This window comes from Colletotrichum chrysophilum (assembly GCF_026319265.1).
Source record: "Colletotrichum chrysophilum strain AFK26 chromosome Unknown scaffold_148, whole genome shotgun sequence".
In the NCBI taxonomy this organism is placed as follows: Eukaryota; Fungi; Ascomycota; class Sordariomycetes; order Glomerellales; family Glomerellaceae; genus Colletotrichum; species Colletotrichum chrysophilum.
Window position 1 is genome coordinate 69900 of NW_026517435.1, and position 17900 is coordinate 87799.

A 17900-nucleotide genomic window follows, 5' to 3' on the forward strand; every position below is an offset into this window, starting at 1 on the left:
GCTCACATCCTTGTAATCGATTAAGGCCGGATACACGTGGGCAGCGAGTCAGCATCCCGAAAGAGTATCAGCATCACTGAACTATGAATTGGACAATGGAAGCTATGTTCGTTGATTCTGTCTGAAAAAGCCCTGATTGCGAACTGCCAAAGTCTTCGGTTTGATGACGGGAATGGAAGATGACCACGTTAATATGCGTGATTTACGAGTGAGTGTACGAAGGGGGAAATGTATTCTTTTTATAACTTTGTCCGAGGAAGGGGCTTTTGGAATCGACATCATGATTTCATCCCGAAATCCCATAGGATAAAAGGCTGGAATGCAGCTTTGTTGGGATATTTGTCCTAACAGCCAACAGATTCCAAATGAATAATCCATGGACGATACAATTGTGGCCTGCGAACCAAAGCGGGAGTATACGAGTGTTCCGCCAAAGGATATTCATTGTCCTCAAGTCCTTCCTAGTACTTTCTTCTAACCAGCAAGTTAACAGTTGGGGCAGGTCTGCTAGTGTTGTCATTGTACAAATTCGGCAGTCTCTCTATGCCACCATGCTCGTACTTGAACTCGTACTGCGTCATAAAATTGATCAGGAAAAACTTCATAACGATAGCGCTGAGAAAACGACCCGGACATGCGTGTATCCCGGCTCCAAAGCCAAGCGCACTATCCGAGACCGAAGCGTAATGGAATCGATTAGGATCGACTGTCTCGCGGAGGCGCAAGAACCTATAACCATCAAATTTGTCTGGGTCGGGATAGTTATCAGCGTCATAGTGAGCGCCGTCGGAATGAAACATGATAGTTGTGCCCGCCGGAAGGTGGAAGCCATCTTTGAACGTGTACGGCTTGAGTGTGTAGCGCTGGGTAGAAACTACAGAATTGTGGGTCAGCGAATGGTTTGCTCCGTGACATCGCTCACCTCTTTGGGAAACATGACTCACCAAAACCTATGGGGTTCAACCGGGCGCTCTCTTTCATAAAACTATCTAGCTTTCGCATCATAGCCACATGTTGCAGTGTCCATTGGCCATTATTAGCCTGAACCTTGGCGAGGGTCTCGGTGACTTCCAGCAAGATATCGTCATGGTACTCGGGATGCGCAATCCAATCGTAGACAAATGAGTTCAGTGTCCCCGAGGTAGTGTGTATGGCTGTCAAAGATAGGAATAGCTGCGACTCAGTAATTCCGTACAATGATCGATCTTTCTGGTTGCTCTTCATGAGCCAGAAGACGACGTCTCTGTAAACTTCAGATGGATCTCGGAAGCTGTCCGTGTTTGACATGGCCTCGCGACGTTCCTTGTAGAGGGGTCGGAGTAGGTCAATTGACTGTTTTCTTATCCGTCGCAAGTCCTTTTGGATCGACTCTGACCACGGAGCCAGCCATCTCCAGCGTGGTGTGTACTTGTCTTTGATGGCTTGTGCTGCCCCAAACGCAACAAACGTCGTCTCAACGACGATCTGCTGCCAAGCCGGATTTCGGCACAGCGGAGCTCCAACGAGAGCGACAGAAGCTACGCGGGCCACAAAGCTGCATACGAGCTCATAAGCCGACACGGTCTTCCACTCAAAGGAGACGTTCTCACTGAGGTGCTGGGCAGCTTCGTTCCAGAGGTCTGTCACTAGAGGTCCTGGGGAACCGATCAGCATAGATCGAAGGGAAGAAAGAATAGATGTTATAGACGGCTTACCCAAGTTTCTGTTTAGGTCAACCCGGATCACATGGGCCGCAGCTTCCGTCTGTCTTGGGGCTCGACTATAGTCCAACAGGAAGGACTTCGCTGAGTAGGCCTCGAAGCTGAAGAGGTCTGTCGGGGCCTTCTTGACTTCTTCCAAGTACTTCGTTGGTAGGAGGACTTGGGAGCCCAATTCGCCGACGGGGTGACGTATCTGGAAAGGGATGCCTTGGCGCAAGTATTTTTCGTAGCCTTGTCGAAGGAGACTCCGGGTCTCATTCATGTATCTCTCAACATTGTTCGATCCATCAAACCGGAGCAACGGTATGTGTCGCAACTGATCTGCTGTCGCAGGCTCAACGTCATTGCCGAATGGCCAGACGTTGTAAAAATGCAAGAAGTAGACAACAGTTACCCCAATGCTACCACCTAACAACAAGAAGAATGCCTTTGCAGTTAGCAGTTCAAATCCCAGTAGTTGCAGCATGGTGTTGATCCTGGAGGTAGGCGTTGTCGATTTCGTACATAAGAATGAAAGCGATACTGCGTACAGCAGATGCGCGACAGCTGATGCGCCTAAGGGTTATATCATCTTACTCCTTGAAGCCAGAGGTCCCCTGCATGTTCGGCGGTCGGTAGTCGCTTCGGAGACACTAATCCTCGTTCACAAACTTTGTTTTGGCGACGCAACCGAGAGTCAAAAGCCTGTTCCCAGCCTATGGAGAATATGCAATTGCCATGTGAGCCTTGATGCTACTGGAGCCAAACAGCACGGTTCGTAACATGGTCTTCTGTTAAGAACTATAGGTAGCCTGTGTATTATCTGAAATCATTCGGGGACTTAGGAGACAGGCCTGAAGGTCGGCTGAGCATGCTCACTTTACACTGATGAACCTGCACATTGTGGTCATTGATCCACGATGGGGTTCATGAACTGAAAGACAAAGGAAAGGAATGATCGTCAACTACTAATTAGGATTCGTCCAAAGTTACAATCAGCTTCTGGCCGGAGACCTCCTTATTTTTCAACATCTCAACGCCTTCCAGGATAACCTCAAACTTCCCATCCAATTCCTTCAGTGGATGGGGTCTCAGATTCCCTTGATCCAGCAACTTTTGCAGGTCTTTGTACCAGCGGATGCCAAACGCTCTAAGTTCCGGGTCCTCGTCTCTCTCGTAGCCGTAGTCCAAATCCAGACGATGACCCAAAATGGCCATCCCCATGACAAAGAATAATTTAACGGCCCTCCGTTCCAGAGCGTAGTCTGGGTACATCTCGAGGCAGGCATAGCGGCCCCCTGCTCGTCCCATCGCTTCGTAGCACAGAGCAACACTTTTGAGGTCCGTAAAAGGGTCGATGATGTAGGACAGCGTGTCGCGAGTGTAAGATTTGATCTTCTTGCCGCAGTCCGGATCGTTGTAATCAAAGACTTCCTCTGCGCCGTACTTCTTGGCCAAGTTGAAGTTCCTCGGCGAACAGGTGGCAATGGGGATGTGTCCTATCCTATTTAGATTTTAGATCGTTAGTATCAGGGGTACCCTGACAAGCGACACCAACATGGGAGACTCTGCCCCGCTCGGAGACGAACTCACAGGCGAAGGAGCTGCAACGCCATTGTTCCGACCGACGAGCTGGCCCCATGAACCAGCACCATGCGGGGCTTTTCGGCTGGTTGCATGGGGGTTCCCGGCAACATCAAACCCTTGTAAATTGCCATCCCCAGTGTGCTGAGCCCCGTCGTGCTGAGACCAACAGCCTGTCGGAATGACATATTGGGCGGGAGCTTGAGCGTAAACTCGGACTCGGATACGGTGTACTGGGTGAACGTTCCGGACTCCGGCCGACTCGGATTGGATCCGTGGACAGCTCCGCACACCCTGTCGCCGACTTTGAAGGCCGTAACGTCGGATCCCAATCCAACAACGATTCCAGCGAAATCGCATCCGTCGACTGCGCCAGGGCAAGGGAATCGTTCATACATTTTGTGGTCGCATGGGTTGATGGCGACAGCCTTCACCTGCACCAAGAGCTCGTTGGGTCTAGGCTGCGGCATGGGCACATTCTCATCGATCCGTAAGGAACCATCGTCGCCTTGAACGACAGCAGTTCGCTTGGTAGGGATATGCATCGTGAGTTGAAGCGTGAATAAAGGAAGAAAATTGAAGAGCAACGTTTGTATCACTGGGTGTTCGGTCGCTCATCTACGGGACCTGGTTATATGCTATCCAGTGAACCATTGTGTTCGGAGGTCAGTTTTATCTTTCGGACATCGAAAACTCAATTGGGATGGACCAGCCCCAAGAGGGGACTCTAGCTGGAGTAGATAGCCATAAAGTATGCCTGCGAAATCCCCCACACGCTCTATTCCACCGCTTCACACCATCCGTACGAGCTTGCAGCATTGACTCACTCATTCACGCCAAGAATACTCCGTTTTACAGCTCTTCTGTATCTTTTCGAATAGCCATCTCGAAAAAGTCATGATTGCTGCCAACATTCTCTTGGCTTCACTGCTTGTTTCCCCTGCTTGGGGCAGCAAAGTGTGGCTGGAACCATGGCCTCTGCATTGGAAAAGCCCTAACCTCGCTGGTCTTGCCGTACAAGAACAGCAGGTGCCTTTAACCGACAACATCGAGGCATCAGGCTGTCAGATCAGCAATTTGACAGCCTACGACATGGCCAAAGGCAGGAAGCTGGTCGGTTTCGCTAGGGGTGCCACCGAGAACATAGAAATGCCAAAGATTCGTCCACTCAACTCAACCGCTGGTGAGCAGTGGGCCTTTGATGGCGTCTCTGAAGATGGCATGCAGTCGTTCATCTTCGGCTTCTACCGCGACCCGAACTACTCGATCCTAGGCGCTGGCAATTTTCGCCTGTCGCTCGAGTTTGGGTTTTCTGACGGCACCCGGTTTTCCGAGCTTTACTACGCCGAGCGAACCGTCATGGAAACCTGTCCACAAGGTGTCAGGGGGGTGTGGTACAGTGAGAAGGAAGGATACCAGTTTTCTTTCCTCGTGAACTCGGACATGAGCGAGGCTATCATCACTCTTCACTCAGACACGGTAAAAGGAACGATCATCACGAAATCCAAGTCATTGCCTATTGCTGCCGACGGCCACGTCTGGCCAAATGAGAACGCGACGACGGAGCCCGTTCGCCACTTGCACTGGTCGCAACCCATTCCTGCCGGCACGTTGGACTTCGATGTCGATATCAAAGGCAAGAGGGTGACTTGGAGTGGCATTGGTGGTCATGAGAGGTTCTGGTCTGCTTTCAGCTGGTTTACATGCTTGAAGAACCTGCAAGGTGTGCGAGCAATGCTCGGGCCTTACGTTCTCAGCTTCTTCCGCTTTGAGTCAAACCTGGACCAGGGCCACGTACACCAATCTGCGGCCCTGTTTAGAGATGGTGTCCCCGTCTTTCGTTCGACATCTCCAACCCCGTCCGACAGGGAAGACTACGTCCTTGCCAGCAAGACGTATGGCGGCGCGGTTACTGGCACTCTCAAGGACAAGGTTACAGGCTTTCAGCTTGAGCTTGTCTCCCCGAGCAATAGACGCCACTACACTTTCTTCGTGGAGCATGCAAACCTGGCGTTTGAGTACATTCTTGGCGAGGGTGTTGGTGGCAGTGGCTTCTCAGGAAAGGCAAGGGGTGGGCATGTTGGAATGGATCAGTACGAGGGTGTCTCGATGAGCGAGGCATTGACATTTCCCAAGAACTCGCCGCTCTTCCAGAGTAACTATGTCGAGTAGACACGCGTTTCCCAAAGTTGACTTAACTTCTAAGATGGATATCTGACCACCAAAAGAATAGGTGGAGTTATTTACGTTCTATCATTAGGTATGCGCTAAGAGGGCACGAGGAGACATGGTGTTTGAACAACAGTTTGAGAGCTACCAACCGAATACAGTCCTCCACAAATTTCCTCTGCTGTTTCGTTGTAGAGCTTTTCTCTTGGTTTGTGTCATTTAGTAACGGAGGTGTGAACAGTCTACGCAAGACATCACCTTCGAAGAAATCTCAATGTACCGCCTATTATAATTCAAATGATCTCAAGGTTGGCACGCTTCCACGTCAATCCGGGGGTGGGGATGACCCATTCCACACAGGTTTCCCTCTAGGGACAGCAGAAAGTGCCTCTTAGCAGTGAAATGGTACCGTGTGACTTTTGAATCAGAACCCAGTCGGACCCGTCCCCTGCAAATTTTCGGAGCTATGTCGAAGGTTTGGGCATCGGGAACTAAGATAAGAAAGTAGCATCCCCGACTCCGAACGTGGGCACCTCGGGACATCGTAAAAGTATACTCTCCATCATAGCTCCCTCACCTCATTGCTGCGGCATCCCAAATTTACATTATCTTTACTAGGAGAGGCGGCTACACATTACGACCTGCTTTGCCCAACAACCACAGTGGACCGTGGCAAGCCAATCTCCCCTTGTACTGGTGAAAATACCCATGCGGCACTTATTTTCATCTCTTAAGCTAATGCAGAAGATTTAGGCTACTCTACCCGTAAACCAGAAACTATCATCACGACTACTTAAAACTTTGCAAAAATGCACAAACTATTCCCAAGTAGCACGTTTTTCGACTTCGAGACGGTTCGAATTCTCGGCACTACCGTCTATGGCGGTGCGGAAACGGCCGAAGTTCTTGAGGCAGTCGGCGAAATCAAAGCCAACGATCCTATATCGTGGGAAAAGGCGTGGGCTAAGCAGGCGGCACGAGCCGAGGTTTTAGCCAAAGAGGCCTGCGCGCACGGCGACAAAGATGCCGCCAGAAGGGCATATCTGCGAGCTGCCAATTACACCCGTGCCAGCGGCTACATGTTCGTTTCTTCCCCGCCTGCCGATGGCGGCACGGCCATGATACAGCATCCGTGTGCGCTGTCTGTGTCGGAGCGGATGGGCAGTCTCTTTCGCAAGGCCATTGATCTTATGGACTGCCCGGTACAATTGCTTTCTATCCCCTACGAGGGCCATCAACTGCCAGGATATCTCTATCTGCCGCCTGAGAGCTGCCGCATCCCTGGCCGAAAAATCCCCATCTTGGTGAACTTTGGAGGAGCAGATTCGTGCCAGGAAGAGCTGTTTTTTATGTACCCTTCCTCTGGTTACCGGCAAGGATACGCCGTTCTCACGTTTGATGGGCCTGGCCAGGGTGTCATGCTCCGTCGCCACGGCCTCGTTATGCGACCAAACTGGGAGATTGTTTCGGAGCGAGTCATCGATCATCTTGTCGACTTTTCCGCCAAGAATCCCAACCTTGAACTCGACGTCGATAGCATTGCTGTCGCTGGTGCGTCCATGGGAGGCTACTATGCGCTTCGTGCTGCTGCTGATCCCAGGGTCAAAGCTTGCGTCTCGATCGTAAGTTCAATTCAAGGATCAGAACTTCATGACCCCTGTGCTAACACGGTTCTTTCTTCTAATCAGGACCCATTCTTTGACATGTGGGACTTTGGCACCGCCCACGTCTCTCGCTTGTTCCTGTCGGCCTGGATGAATGGATGGATGAGCCGGGACGTCATAGACAAGTTGATGAATACTCTGAAGACGTTCTCATTTCAGCTCAAGTGGGAGATCTCTGTCGCTGGAACCTTTTTTGGGCTCTCGTCGCCTTCAGACATCCTGCTTCATATGAAGAAGTTTTCGCTGGCTGGTTCACAACAGAAGGATGGTGTCGACTATCTCACGCGCGTGGTCTGTCCTGTTCTCGTATCTGGTAGCGGTAACTCGCTGTACTTGGATGTGGACGAGCACACCAAGCGATGTTATGACGGCTTGGTCAATGTTCCTCTCGAAAACAAGGAAATGTGGGTGCCGGCCAGTCCGGGGCAGGGGAGTCTCCAGGCAAAGATGGGAGCCGTGGCCTTGTGTGGCCAAAGAAGTTTGCAGTTTCTTGATCGTGCGCTTGGTATCAATAGACCGCCGGTGTTCTTGTAGCATATGCTCCTCATATGACAACATATCTCCGGAGAAACCTTTTTGTTGCGGATCACAGTTATTCCCCCGTGTTCCTATGGTAACCTAGGGATAAAGGCTCGTGTTCACTATAAGTGGAAAGATTATGGCAAAGAAACATTGTATCCTCGTGGTTTGCCCAGTTCAAACACAGAGAGAATTCAATACGATCTAATGAGAGAAGTCTGAATATTCATCTCTGTCGCAAAAGCCATGATATTGCTTAAAGCACGTCTACTTGTCGCTTCCTGTGAAAAAATTTGACATCACTAAGCTTGTGGTAAACTTAGAACACGGTCGGCGAGGTATCTCACTCAGACACGCTATCACCACTTTAACTCAAAGCACAACGCAAACCATCCACGGCACGTTGTGTCAAGGTCAATCAGAAGTCTATTCTAAGCGCTAGCACATGCTTATGACATGCGCGAGTGCCAGGTTGAAACTCAAACGACTGATTATACATGCGAGATAGTCTATACCTCACTGTTGGAAGATGTCTGGCCCGGCTTTTCCTCTTTCAGACCAAATTCCTCTGTTGTTTGTTCGGTGCGACACTCCAGGTCTTTCTCTATCAAAGACGCAATAACGCCAAGACCCGCGATCGCGATGAGCACCTGCCAGACGCGCTGTAGGCTCACCTCGTATAGGCCGATGATTTCGTTCTGCACCGCATCAGGGAAGGAACGGACAAAATCTCGCGACGCCTGTTGGTAAGCCTGGCCAAGGCCCAAGCTTGCCCTCGCATTGCTGTCCAGGCCGGAGGACGAAAGTAGCTCGTCAAATCGACTGTTGAAGATAGCAGCTGGGATCGTGATGGCAAAGACGGTGGAAATACTTCTGATGAAGGCGAATGCGCTGGTGCTGGCCGCGTTGAGCGAGTCTGGCAACGCCGCTTGAACGGCGGTCAAGATGGAGGCGTTGGGAAGACCGACGCTGATACCCGTGATAATCCCCGTGATTGCGATTACAGCGAGGTGTGTGTTACGGTTGAGCAAGGTGAAGACGCCCATCATGATCGTCATCAGTGCAAAGCTGCCGATATGTACCATACGGAATTTGCCCATATTTGTGACTAGAGCACCACCGACAGCAGCAGATATGCAGAACAATATCGAGAACGGTAGGAGCAGAATTCCAGATCTTTCGGGATAAACCAGAAGCGTTGACTGGAAATAGAGCGGGAGGAAGTAAAGGGCGCCGTATGATACCAGGATCTGCACAGCCTCGGCCACATAGGCGGCCACAGACGTTCTATTCTGGAACAGTGATATCGGCAAAGCTGGATGAGGACACCAAGGCGATGCCTCAAAGCCGATAAACAAGCCGTGGCCGATGACACCCAGCACCAGCGTAATTATGATGACCGGATGGGACCACGCGTACTTTGATCCGCCGCCGTACGTAAGACCGTATAGAAGTGACGTGACAGATGCGCACAGAAGAAGGAGACCGACAACGTCAATCCTTTTGAGCTTTTCCAGTGGTGTTGAGTCCTCGTCGCTGCGGTGCTTGAGGTTCAGGGAAAAGAAGAGGAGGGCCAGGCAGACTCCGCAAATTGGCAAGTTCAGATAGAAGACCCATCGCCAAGATGTCCGTTGGACGATGATCCCACCTAGAAAGGGTCCCAGCACGGAGCCGATGACGATGAAGAGGAAGAGGAGTCCCATGAATTGTCCACGCTCCCTCAGCGGTAGGAGGTCGCAAAGGATGATCTCTACGAGAGTGTTGATGCCAGCGGCGCCAAGCCCTTGTACCGCTCGCCCACCGATTAGTGTCGCCGCGTTGTTGGCGGCACCACAGACAGCCGATCCTGCGGCGAAGATGACCACGGAAGCCAGCATTGGCCACCGTCTGCCCCAGATGTCTGCTAGTTGACCGTAGAGAGGTTGAACAGCCGCACTGGAAACACGCGTTGGTAAGCGTCAAGATCGCGTAGTACAGTTATCCATGCTAGACCATCTTTTGTTTGCTTGACACTTCCATATCAACACCACATGACCTACCTGGTGAGAAAGTAAACGTTCACGACCCAGATGTAGTCCCTTTCGGCATCTACAGCGCGCGAAATCGCTGGGAGAGCCGTAGACATGATGCCGCCTTCCATGGAGCTTAGGAGAGCTGTGACGGACAAGCTGGCGAAGATGGCCCAAAAGGCCCATCCACGACCACCGGATTTGGGTGCATTTTCGTCGGGCATCGGATTGGCTGTCGCGTCTGCCTGTGTTTTGTCGTTGAGTGTCACAGGGCTATCTGGATTAGATTCAACTCGATTTGGAGATCGATCTCCCAACTTGATGTCATCCTCGGGTCGAGACATTTTGATGATGTGGACTGGTTGAACAGGAAGGGAATACTGGGTACGGAAGAGAAATGTGTCGATAGAATGAACACAATGAACGTAGAACTTATCGATTTACTCCATTTATGGACTAGCCGAGATACGCTTCTGCGGCAGGCTCTTGACTCGACATTCCTTTACATGGCCCCCAAAGGTGTCGTTGCGACTCAATGTGCCGGAGGGGCACTCACGACAATCTACGAGTTCCTTGTCTATTGCAAAGATATTCGACGTATTAAGATGGGACGAAATCGGTGCGATCGACAATAAACCAGCGAATTCCCACCGATTGGAAAGCCTAAAGTCCAAAGAGAGGTTCGTGTCTATGCACATTGGGTGGGTGCCACTGACAGGAGTGGTAATTCTAGTCCGAAAGCATCATGCAGGTCTGGAAGCCAAATGCTGCCTGATTTATAATACGGTTACATGAGCGACTCGCGCCAAGAGTCGGCGAATTTCGCCATTGGGAGGACAACACGGTCGGAGCCCTCCGATGGTGTAACGTAGGCCGAGCCATCAAACATAACGGGAAAGCCAAATTTTGACTTCCGCAACAACGCAGGGCAGATAACTTTCGGGACCTGAGAAAACGCTCCCGCAGTTGCACCCATCTAGATTGAAACGGAAGAGATACTGGGAACCCAGGGAGAATAATGAGGCTATCAACGGAAGTGTTTTGTCAGCAAGTGAGGTTTACAAATGCTGAGAGGTCTGGAAATTTCGATCGTCAAAGTATCTGCATGAAAGGCGTTCCATCTACTACCCGTACCGTTGCAAAGATAAAGTAAAAAGTTCTTGTCAGGAAATTTTCGCTGCTTTAGTTGAATGAGACTTATTTCTTGGGAGCTGTCTTGTAGGCGTTGATACACTGATGCTGAGCATGTGTTTCTAAATGGACATTGTCACCAGTCTGAAAAGCTGTGGGAAACGGAAGTTCGATTGTTTTATTCACGTAGAAACGTTTTAGCTTAGATGCGACTACAGTTCCGCCCTTTCAAGACTCGGAGTTGTTTTGTTTTCTGCATACTTTCTTTGTGCTCCACGGTTCTAGCGAAATAGCTAGCCACTCCATCGCTACCTAAACTACAATACTCATGTGTTTGCAGTGTAAGTCACCTAAACAAGGACTTCCATGTCTCGTTGCTTCATCAAAATAGTCTTCGTGGGGTCAGGGACATTCTAACGCCAGATTTCGGTTAGATCTTCTTAGTCATTCTTATGAACAGCAATGGGACTACTTGCCTGATCACCAAACACAAGGCTGGGATATCTCTCGTTTACACCGTCAGGCAACTTGATGTCGTAGGTGCGCAAAAGATTCGCCATCACCGTCTTGATCTCGTTAACGGCGAAAACGCGCCCTGGACAGGCGTGCTTGCCGAAGCTGAAGCTGAGGTGCGTGGGTCCAACGTAAGCAGCCTGAAGCTGATTCAGTTGGGCTGGGTTGTCATCTCTGCGGAGCTTGTAGAAGCGCAGAGCATCGAATACGTTGGGATTCGGGAAGATCTCTGGGTCTTGGTTGATGCCGACGCTTGGGACCTCTACGAACATGCCCTCCGGAATTACCTGGCCGTTCGAGAGTTCGAACGGTTTTAAGACCTTGCGGACGTAGGCACCTATTTGTAGAAGAATTGGTCAGCCGTCAGGACACAGCAGTTCGTAATCCATGGAATCGGTCACATACTCGCACTCAAGGGAGTAACTCTCATAACCTCCCTGAGAAAGCTATCCATCTTCTTCATATTCTGGAGTGCTGCAGTTGTGAATTGGCCATTGGATTCCTCCAAGACCTGTTCAATCTCTTCCAGAAGCATGGGAGCTAGTTCGGGCTTCGCCGCCAACCAGTACACTGCGTTCGTAGCCGTCATCGTCGTAGTATGAATGGCCGCGAAACTAGCACCAATTTGCGCCAGCGCCAGATCTCGCGTGCTCAGCTCCCCCACGCGGGTCTGCGAATCGAGCATCCACTGGAGCATGTCATTGTGCTTCAGTGAGCTCTCCTTTGCCGCCTGCTGCCGGGCAGTGACGATGGGTTGGAAGACCGCATCGGCCTCAGCGAGTCGCTTGTGTAGCGCCCTCGTCATGGGGAGCCAGGGGGCAATGAGAGGCCGCAGGAAAGTCGGTATCATGGCAATGCCGTACACGGCTTTCATGAGGTGTTGAGTAAAATCGATGGATGTGCTGAGATACGCCTCATTATCGCAAAGCTCAGGCCCGACGAAAACGTGCCCGGACGCAATTGCGATAATGCGCAGGAGTTTTGCGTTGATAGCAACCTCACTCCAACTGGATGTTGGCGCCAGTTCGCGTTGCAACGTCTTGGCAATTGTCTTGGCAACGGCGGGGTTCAGATCGTCTATTATGGAGATGAGTTAATTCGCCAGTTATTGCACTAGACCAGAGTTCACCAACTTAGCGCGGGGGTCAAGTTGGCTCTTGATACATGTACGAACACGGGTAGTTCGAAGCCAACGGTCGTGTATTTGGATTGGATGAACTTTCTCGGTCAGCACTTGGCAGTGAAAGGCAGGGTGAGCGCGGTTCCACAAACCTCTTCAACCGCCTTTTGGGCACTGATGACATCGTCGGGCGCTTTACTCAACTCTGGCAGATACTTGGGAGGAACCAGGATTGAATCTCTAGCTTGATAGTGGATCAGCTACAAAGCATTGTATCACGGTGTTCATCCATCTTACTCTTGGCAGTTGTGATCAGAGAGATGCTGTCCTTGTGCTGTAGAAGACGTCAGGGATATCCGGTCACATAATGTTTTCAGGGCACCACTGACGTTACGATAAGCATCAAGGAACATCTGAGTCGCGTTGCCCTGCATGAAGTGCTTTCTTCGGGCCCATCGCGAACCTTTCCCCACGATGGGGACATTGGCAAGTGGATTCGGCTTGAACCAGCTATGCGAAAATAACAGAAAAGCGACGAAAACAACACCTGCTAGGGTAGAAGCCCAGTAGCTATGTAGCTCAGAGCCAGCAGGCGAGTAAGAGTCAGATACGTTGGCCATGTTGAAGTAATCAGCTCTAATGTTTGGTGTTGCGTAATCTGTGAGCGGACTGACTAGATACTGTCAGGTATGCAAGGCGTGGGGACAAGGGACATGTACGGCGTATGATGGATGCCGGCGCTTGTGCAATTTGGACTTATATACTCTCGATCCGGTTCTCTAGAAACCATTTCACGAGAAGAATAGTTCCTCCGTGTTTTTTGCTTGATCACTAGTGCCTTCGGAGTTCGGTGCTGGTTGCACAGGACTCTAGATTCCTACCTAAATCAGCCACCCCTACCACAGACCTTCTGTCACCAATCCCTGTCTGTACTGGCAGCATCAACCATACCACCTTGGTCATCTTATGTGATGAGCTGAATGATGTCAATAATGTCATGTGACTACAGCCGCGATACTCTCGCGTTGGTGCAATGCAGCATAACCTTTTCCCGTTCTCCGAGATAGTACAGCCCCTGACACGTTACTCTCGTTGTCCCGACTTTCTCACTGTGAGTTGGCCGACCGACAAGCTGCCAATAGTACAGGGTGTTGCAGCGTTGCTCCGGACAGGCACTCAATGCAACCCTTTGGCCCTGCTCAAGTCTATTTCCTTTCGACGGCCTTACCACGGCGGAATAGTAGGATAAGATGCCTCAGAATATGTCCATCGGGGCATCGGACACGGGCATCACAATTGTTCCGGAAGGTTCTGGAAGGGCGAGGCCAGGCATGTCCTGTTGGTTTCGGCCTCCGACGCCGATACCGACGTCTCCACATCCGAATCCGAGTGTGGGGGTGGTTCACCGAATCGTACGGCACCCAAGCGATCGGCACCTCTGATGAACCGCAGCATCGATCACCGACAACTCAGGAACACCATCAGTGTAGTTTTGTGGGGAAGGAGGGCAACCCCAAATGTTGCTCGAAGCGAGCTGTGAGAAAGAAACCAGCCCATTGGCCAGTAGCGTTGCGTTACCCGGGTTCTGCATTCCCAGGTAGGGCGTACTGATGCAGAGTCAAGGCAAGCCTATTTCACGTGTCAGAATCCGAGGTGGTGGCTGCGTAATAAGTGCTTACTTCTATTGACAGGGACGTCGCTTATCTGTACGGGGAAGCCCGCGAGTGTATTCGTCCGAACAATGTCCGCAACCTCACTTTGAGTCGTTGAGCGGTTAATGAACATAATGACTAGTAGCTCAGTGAGATCCAAGGCAATTACCAAAGAATCAAGTGATATTCCCAGTTCCGGGTTTGATGCTTTGAGTGTATTTATGTCATGAAGGCCATCTACATATCGCTGTAATCTAAGTCATGGCTCTGAATCTAGTCTACCTCTCTGACATGAAATGGTGTCTAAACACGTCCACCCTAACCACGTCCACCTCGTAAAGTATGCCGGATGCTCTTCACAATCCCGCGGACCAGTGACAGCCGCGCCGAGTTGGGCCCCTCCCCGCCGCCACCCCTGTTCGCGCCGTGCAGAAACGTGTGAAGCAGCGTCGGTGCGCTCGTCAGATTGAGCACGCCATTCTGCTGCGCATCCGCCAGGGTGCTCTCGCGCGATGCGGGGTCGATGCCCAGCACGGCCTCGATCCGCTGCAGCATCTGGCAACTGACGTGGATGAGCATCTCAATCTGCAGGTGCGGGTGGCAGTTGAGGCCGAACCCGCCAATGTTGATGTCCGGCAGGATCACCGGCCCCATCCCCTTGCCGGTATGCCGTTGGTTCGTGCTACTGCTGCTGTTGCTGCTGCTTTCGGGTGTACATTGACGCCGTTGGTACTTTTGCGTCAGGAGGGCGTTGTGGATGGCTGCGAAGACGGCCTCGTAGCCGCGGAAGAGCCACATGTAACAGCTGATGATGGTGAACGTCGTGGGCATGCTGAAGAAGCCGCTGTGTTGGGGTGAGAGCAGCATAGGGGCCGCCGTTGAAGCTTGACTACGGGAGTGGGGTGCCCCCGGACTCTTGAGCAGATCATCCATCCCGTCTCCGGCACCATCTTCATCCTCGGGGCGTCTGTGAGGCATGGGAAGAGACTCGTGTGTATTTGCCGTTCCGTCGTTTGAGAACACGTCCATCTCCTCTGGTGAGTCAACATAGGAGTACTCCGAACTAGGAGACGAGCAGTCGCTTTGCTTGTCTTGCCGTGGCGGGGTCTGCAGTCCCTTGAGACGCTCCACGGTATCCAAAAAGACCTGGGAGCTTTCCAGCAGCACGCCGACCATGTTCTTCCCCGTCTCGGACTCTTCCTCATGGGCTTCGGCGGCGGCACGGGTCTTCCCGCCCGGCGAATAAGCAAGCAGATCCTCCAGCTCCACGGCGTGATCTTCTGTGAGGCTGAAACATCTCAGCAGCAGCGATGTCAGCTCGGTGAGCCGTTGCAGACAGTCGTCCTTGGTCTCACACCGATCACTCGTGATAGTCGTGGTTGGTCCTCGTGCTGTCGCTTTCGGGTTCTCGTTTGATTCGACGACAGGCGCGATGGTGCTTTTCTCCGGGCCCGTGGTAGTGGTGGTGGTGGTGTTAGTCAAGTCGCTTAGATCTTGGCCAAAGATGTTGGTCAGGGCAGGGTCGCACTCTGGCCAGTGGCTCAAGGAGGAAAGGTCGTGATCGCTGATACCAAAGGGGATGTTGCCGTTGTGCCCCCCGGGGTTTGACTTCACGCCTGCATCGACGCCCGCAAAGACCATGCCGGGGAAGCCTCCACTAATTGCGGACAAGTCCGCACCGGATGGGTCCGCGGCCATGGTGCGGTGGAAGCTGTCCTGCCGTCGTGATGACCCATGGCTCGGCCTACCGTGCTGCTGCTGCTGCTGCTGCTGTTGCTGACTGCCGACTGCTGTAAGTGATGCTCGCCCTTCTCCTGGGCATTGTGACATCGGGGTGGTGCGGTAGGATGATCGCGTGCTGGCATCCTGGTACATGTGGCCGCCGCCCGGTCCGGAGGGGAGGGCATCGTCGGTGACAGGCCGCTGATAGACAATAGGGGGCGACACCGAACCCATGGACCCTCGTCGCTCGTAGCCGCTGGTCCGTATCGAGACCTGTCGCGTGCGAACCGTATGCAGGCACTCTGCGCCGGCCTTGACGCACCTCTCGCAGGCCGGCAAGCCTCCCCCGGCACCCTCATTGAGGAAGTCGCAGCCGGGCGGCCTCACGCATCGCAGCTTGTGGGCGCGGCAGCGGTCGCAGGCGCTCCGTCTCGATCCGCTGCTGCTGTGGGAGCCGTTATCGTGTTGGATGACGCTGCTGCGGCGGGCTGCGGGAACGCCATTGGTGGTGATGCTCTTGCCAAGCGATGCAAAGTTTGGGTCCATGAGATGTCTCCTTATCTCTTCCGGGCAGAAGAGGTTGTTTCTTGTTCTCGAAGGGTTCAGAGATGCATCGGGGGGGCTGATATTTCTAGCTGAAAAAGGCCGAGGACCGAAGTTTATAGGAAAATCACACGCAATAGACGCGTGCCTGTTGAAGCTTCAACGAAACTCAAAGATGATGCGACTCGTCGCTGCTGGTCTTGTCATTGCAGCCAGAAGGAGGCATGTCTAAAGTAGGATGAGATATGGAGCAAACCGGGGGGCTGGAAGCTTCAATCTGGCAGCGAGTGCGGGCGCTTGATGAACCAGAGAGAGTTGGAGAGTGAGTTGGGGGAAGCAGTGGGCAAAGTTTAAGGCTTGCCGACAGGAAAAAAGAAAATTGCCGACGGAACCAACTGCTGCGGCAAGTTTATCGCGACAAGGGCCTTTTCTAAAGATGGTCAAGATTTCCGTGTTTGAATGAACGGCACACCCTACTAACCCCAATATTGAACTCGTCCCTTCTCAGTTATACGTTCATGCCACCGCATGTGGTCAATCAAAACATCGTGAACTGCTCTGTTCCGTCCGACTGGGAGTGTGCTACACTACTAGGGATCGGCAAAAAACTCACATTTTCTTCTATTTCAACCGAACCCCAAACGCTCCCTATTCTTCCAAAACCATGTTGATGCCGCCGGCATTGTCTTCCAGTTCATCCGTTGTTGATGAAATATCGAGGAGTTTGATTGGGCAAAACGAACGTGCTTGAGTAAGAGACAGGCACTGGATAGCTCGGTTAAATAGCCAGAGATGAAACGACTTTCCTTCGCCGGAGGGATACTTTCGAGAATGCGAGCCAATGGGGAGAATAGGCCCAATGGCAGGAATATCACCGATTGGGACAGAAGAGGTGTTGGAAATGAAACTCGTATTCGGAAATACGTCGTCTATCAGAAAAAGCAGAAGATACATTTCCAACTTGCGACTCAGTTTCTCCGCAACGAGACCACGCCAAGTTCACCCAGCATGCATGCAATCCTCATCGTATGATGGGACGTTGACCATTACCGTCTTACAATACGAGATACGAGAATACAACATCAAGACCCCAGTCAACACAACTGCCGACATGGAAACATTACCCAGCTCAAACAAACCCCTACCCAAACATGCATACTACAGGATAACAAGGATGATGAAGATCTTGCAACAAGAAGATAAGGATGTATTGGTTTCGCGCAATGGAGTTCCACTTCAGAGCTGCCTTGCTCTCTCTGTCTTTGTGAGAATGAAGCTAAGTAAGACAGCATGCGGAAGAACTACTTCTTGATATCGTAAGATAGGTTTCCATGCTGAAGCTTAGGTAAACTTAGAGAAAGCTGGAGAGTCTCCGTATCGTAGTCGATTAGTACCTGCTCGAAGGCCGTCAAGACTCGCACACTGCCATTGTCTTCCTGGATAGAACATTGGCTGAAGCGCTCATATCGTTATTTCCTCCAGGTATGAGCTCTAAGTGGATGGGCTGTGAAGCTTCCTCGACATTTCGTCGAGGCATAACACCGAGAACCCTCAATGGCTAAACACAATCTCGACGAGGAAAGTTATTCAACACG

General features: G+C 51.7%; 7 protein-coding genes across 7 annotated transcripts; 2 read left to right on the plus strand and 5 right to left on the minus strand.

Moving 5' to 3' along the window:
* Positions 1 to 461: 461 nt before the first annotated feature.
* On the minus strand, positions 462 to 2166 carry COL26b_011694 (uncharacterized protein; the record flags this gene model as incomplete). Its single annotated transcript, XM_053184355.1, has 3 exons — positions 462 to 874; positions 945 to 1634; positions 1695 to 2166. 3 exons carry the CDS (start codon positions 2164 to 2166, stop codon positions 462 to 464), a joined length of 1575 nt encoding a protein of 524 aa, XP_053031701.1.
* A 485-nt stretch (positions 2167 to 2651) lies between these two features.
* On the minus strand, positions 2652 to 3808 carry COL26b_011695 (putative secondary metabolism biosynthetic enzyme; the record flags this gene model as incomplete). Its single annotated transcript, XM_053184356.1, has 2 exons — positions 2652 to 3183; positions 3273 to 3808. 2 exons carry the CDS (start codon positions 3806 to 3808, stop codon positions 2652 to 2654), a joined length of 1068 nt encoding a protein of 355 aa, XP_053031702.1.
* A 547-nt stretch (positions 3809 to 4355) lies between these two features.
* On the plus strand, positions 4356 to 5435 carry COL26b_011696 (uncharacterized protein; the record flags this gene model as incomplete). Its single annotated transcript, XM_053184357.1, has 1 exon — positions 4356 to 5435. The coding sequence occupies one exon, from the start codon at positions 4356 to 4358 to the stop codon at positions 5433 to 5435; it is 1080 nt and encodes a 359-aa protein (XP_053031703.1).
* An 806-nt stretch (positions 5436 to 6241) lies between these two features.
* On the plus strand, positions 6242 to 7630 carry COL26b_011697 (uncharacterized protein; the record flags this gene model as incomplete). The annotated part of the gene is made up of 2 exons (XM_053184358.1): positions 6242 to 7054; positions 7121 to 7630. 2 exons carry the CDS (start codon positions 6242 to 6244, stop codon positions 7628 to 7630), a joined length of 1323 nt encoding a protein of 440 aa, XP_053031704.1.
* A 494-nt stretch (positions 7631 to 8124) lies between these two features.
* On the minus strand, positions 8125 to 9968 carry COL26b_011698 (uncharacterized protein; the record flags this gene model as incomplete). Its single annotated transcript, XM_053184359.1, has 2 exons — positions 8125 to 9550; positions 9655 to 9968. 2 exons carry the CDS (start codon positions 9966 to 9968, stop codon positions 8125 to 8127), a joined length of 1740 nt encoding a protein of 579 aa, XP_053031705.1.
* A 1227-nt stretch (positions 9969 to 11195) lies between these two features.
* On the minus strand, positions 11196 to 12142 carry COL26b_011699 (uncharacterized protein; the record flags this gene model as incomplete). Its single annotated transcript, XM_053184360.1, has 2 exons — positions 11196 to 11605; positions 11674 to 12142. The coding sequence occupies 2 exons, from the start codon at positions 12140 to 12142 to the stop codon at positions 11196 to 11198; spliced, it is 879 nt and encodes a 292-aa protein (XP_053031706.1).
* Positions 12143 to 14358: 2216 nt separating this feature from the next.
* Positions 14359 to 16308, minus strand: COL26b_011700 (uncharacterized protein; the record flags this gene model as incomplete). Its single annotated transcript, XM_053184361.1, has 1 exon — positions 14359 to 16308. One exon carries the CDS (start codon positions 16306 to 16308, stop codon positions 14359 to 14361), a length of 1950 nt encoding a protein of 649 aa, XP_053031707.1.
* Positions 16309 to 17900: the final 1592 nt, after the last annotated feature.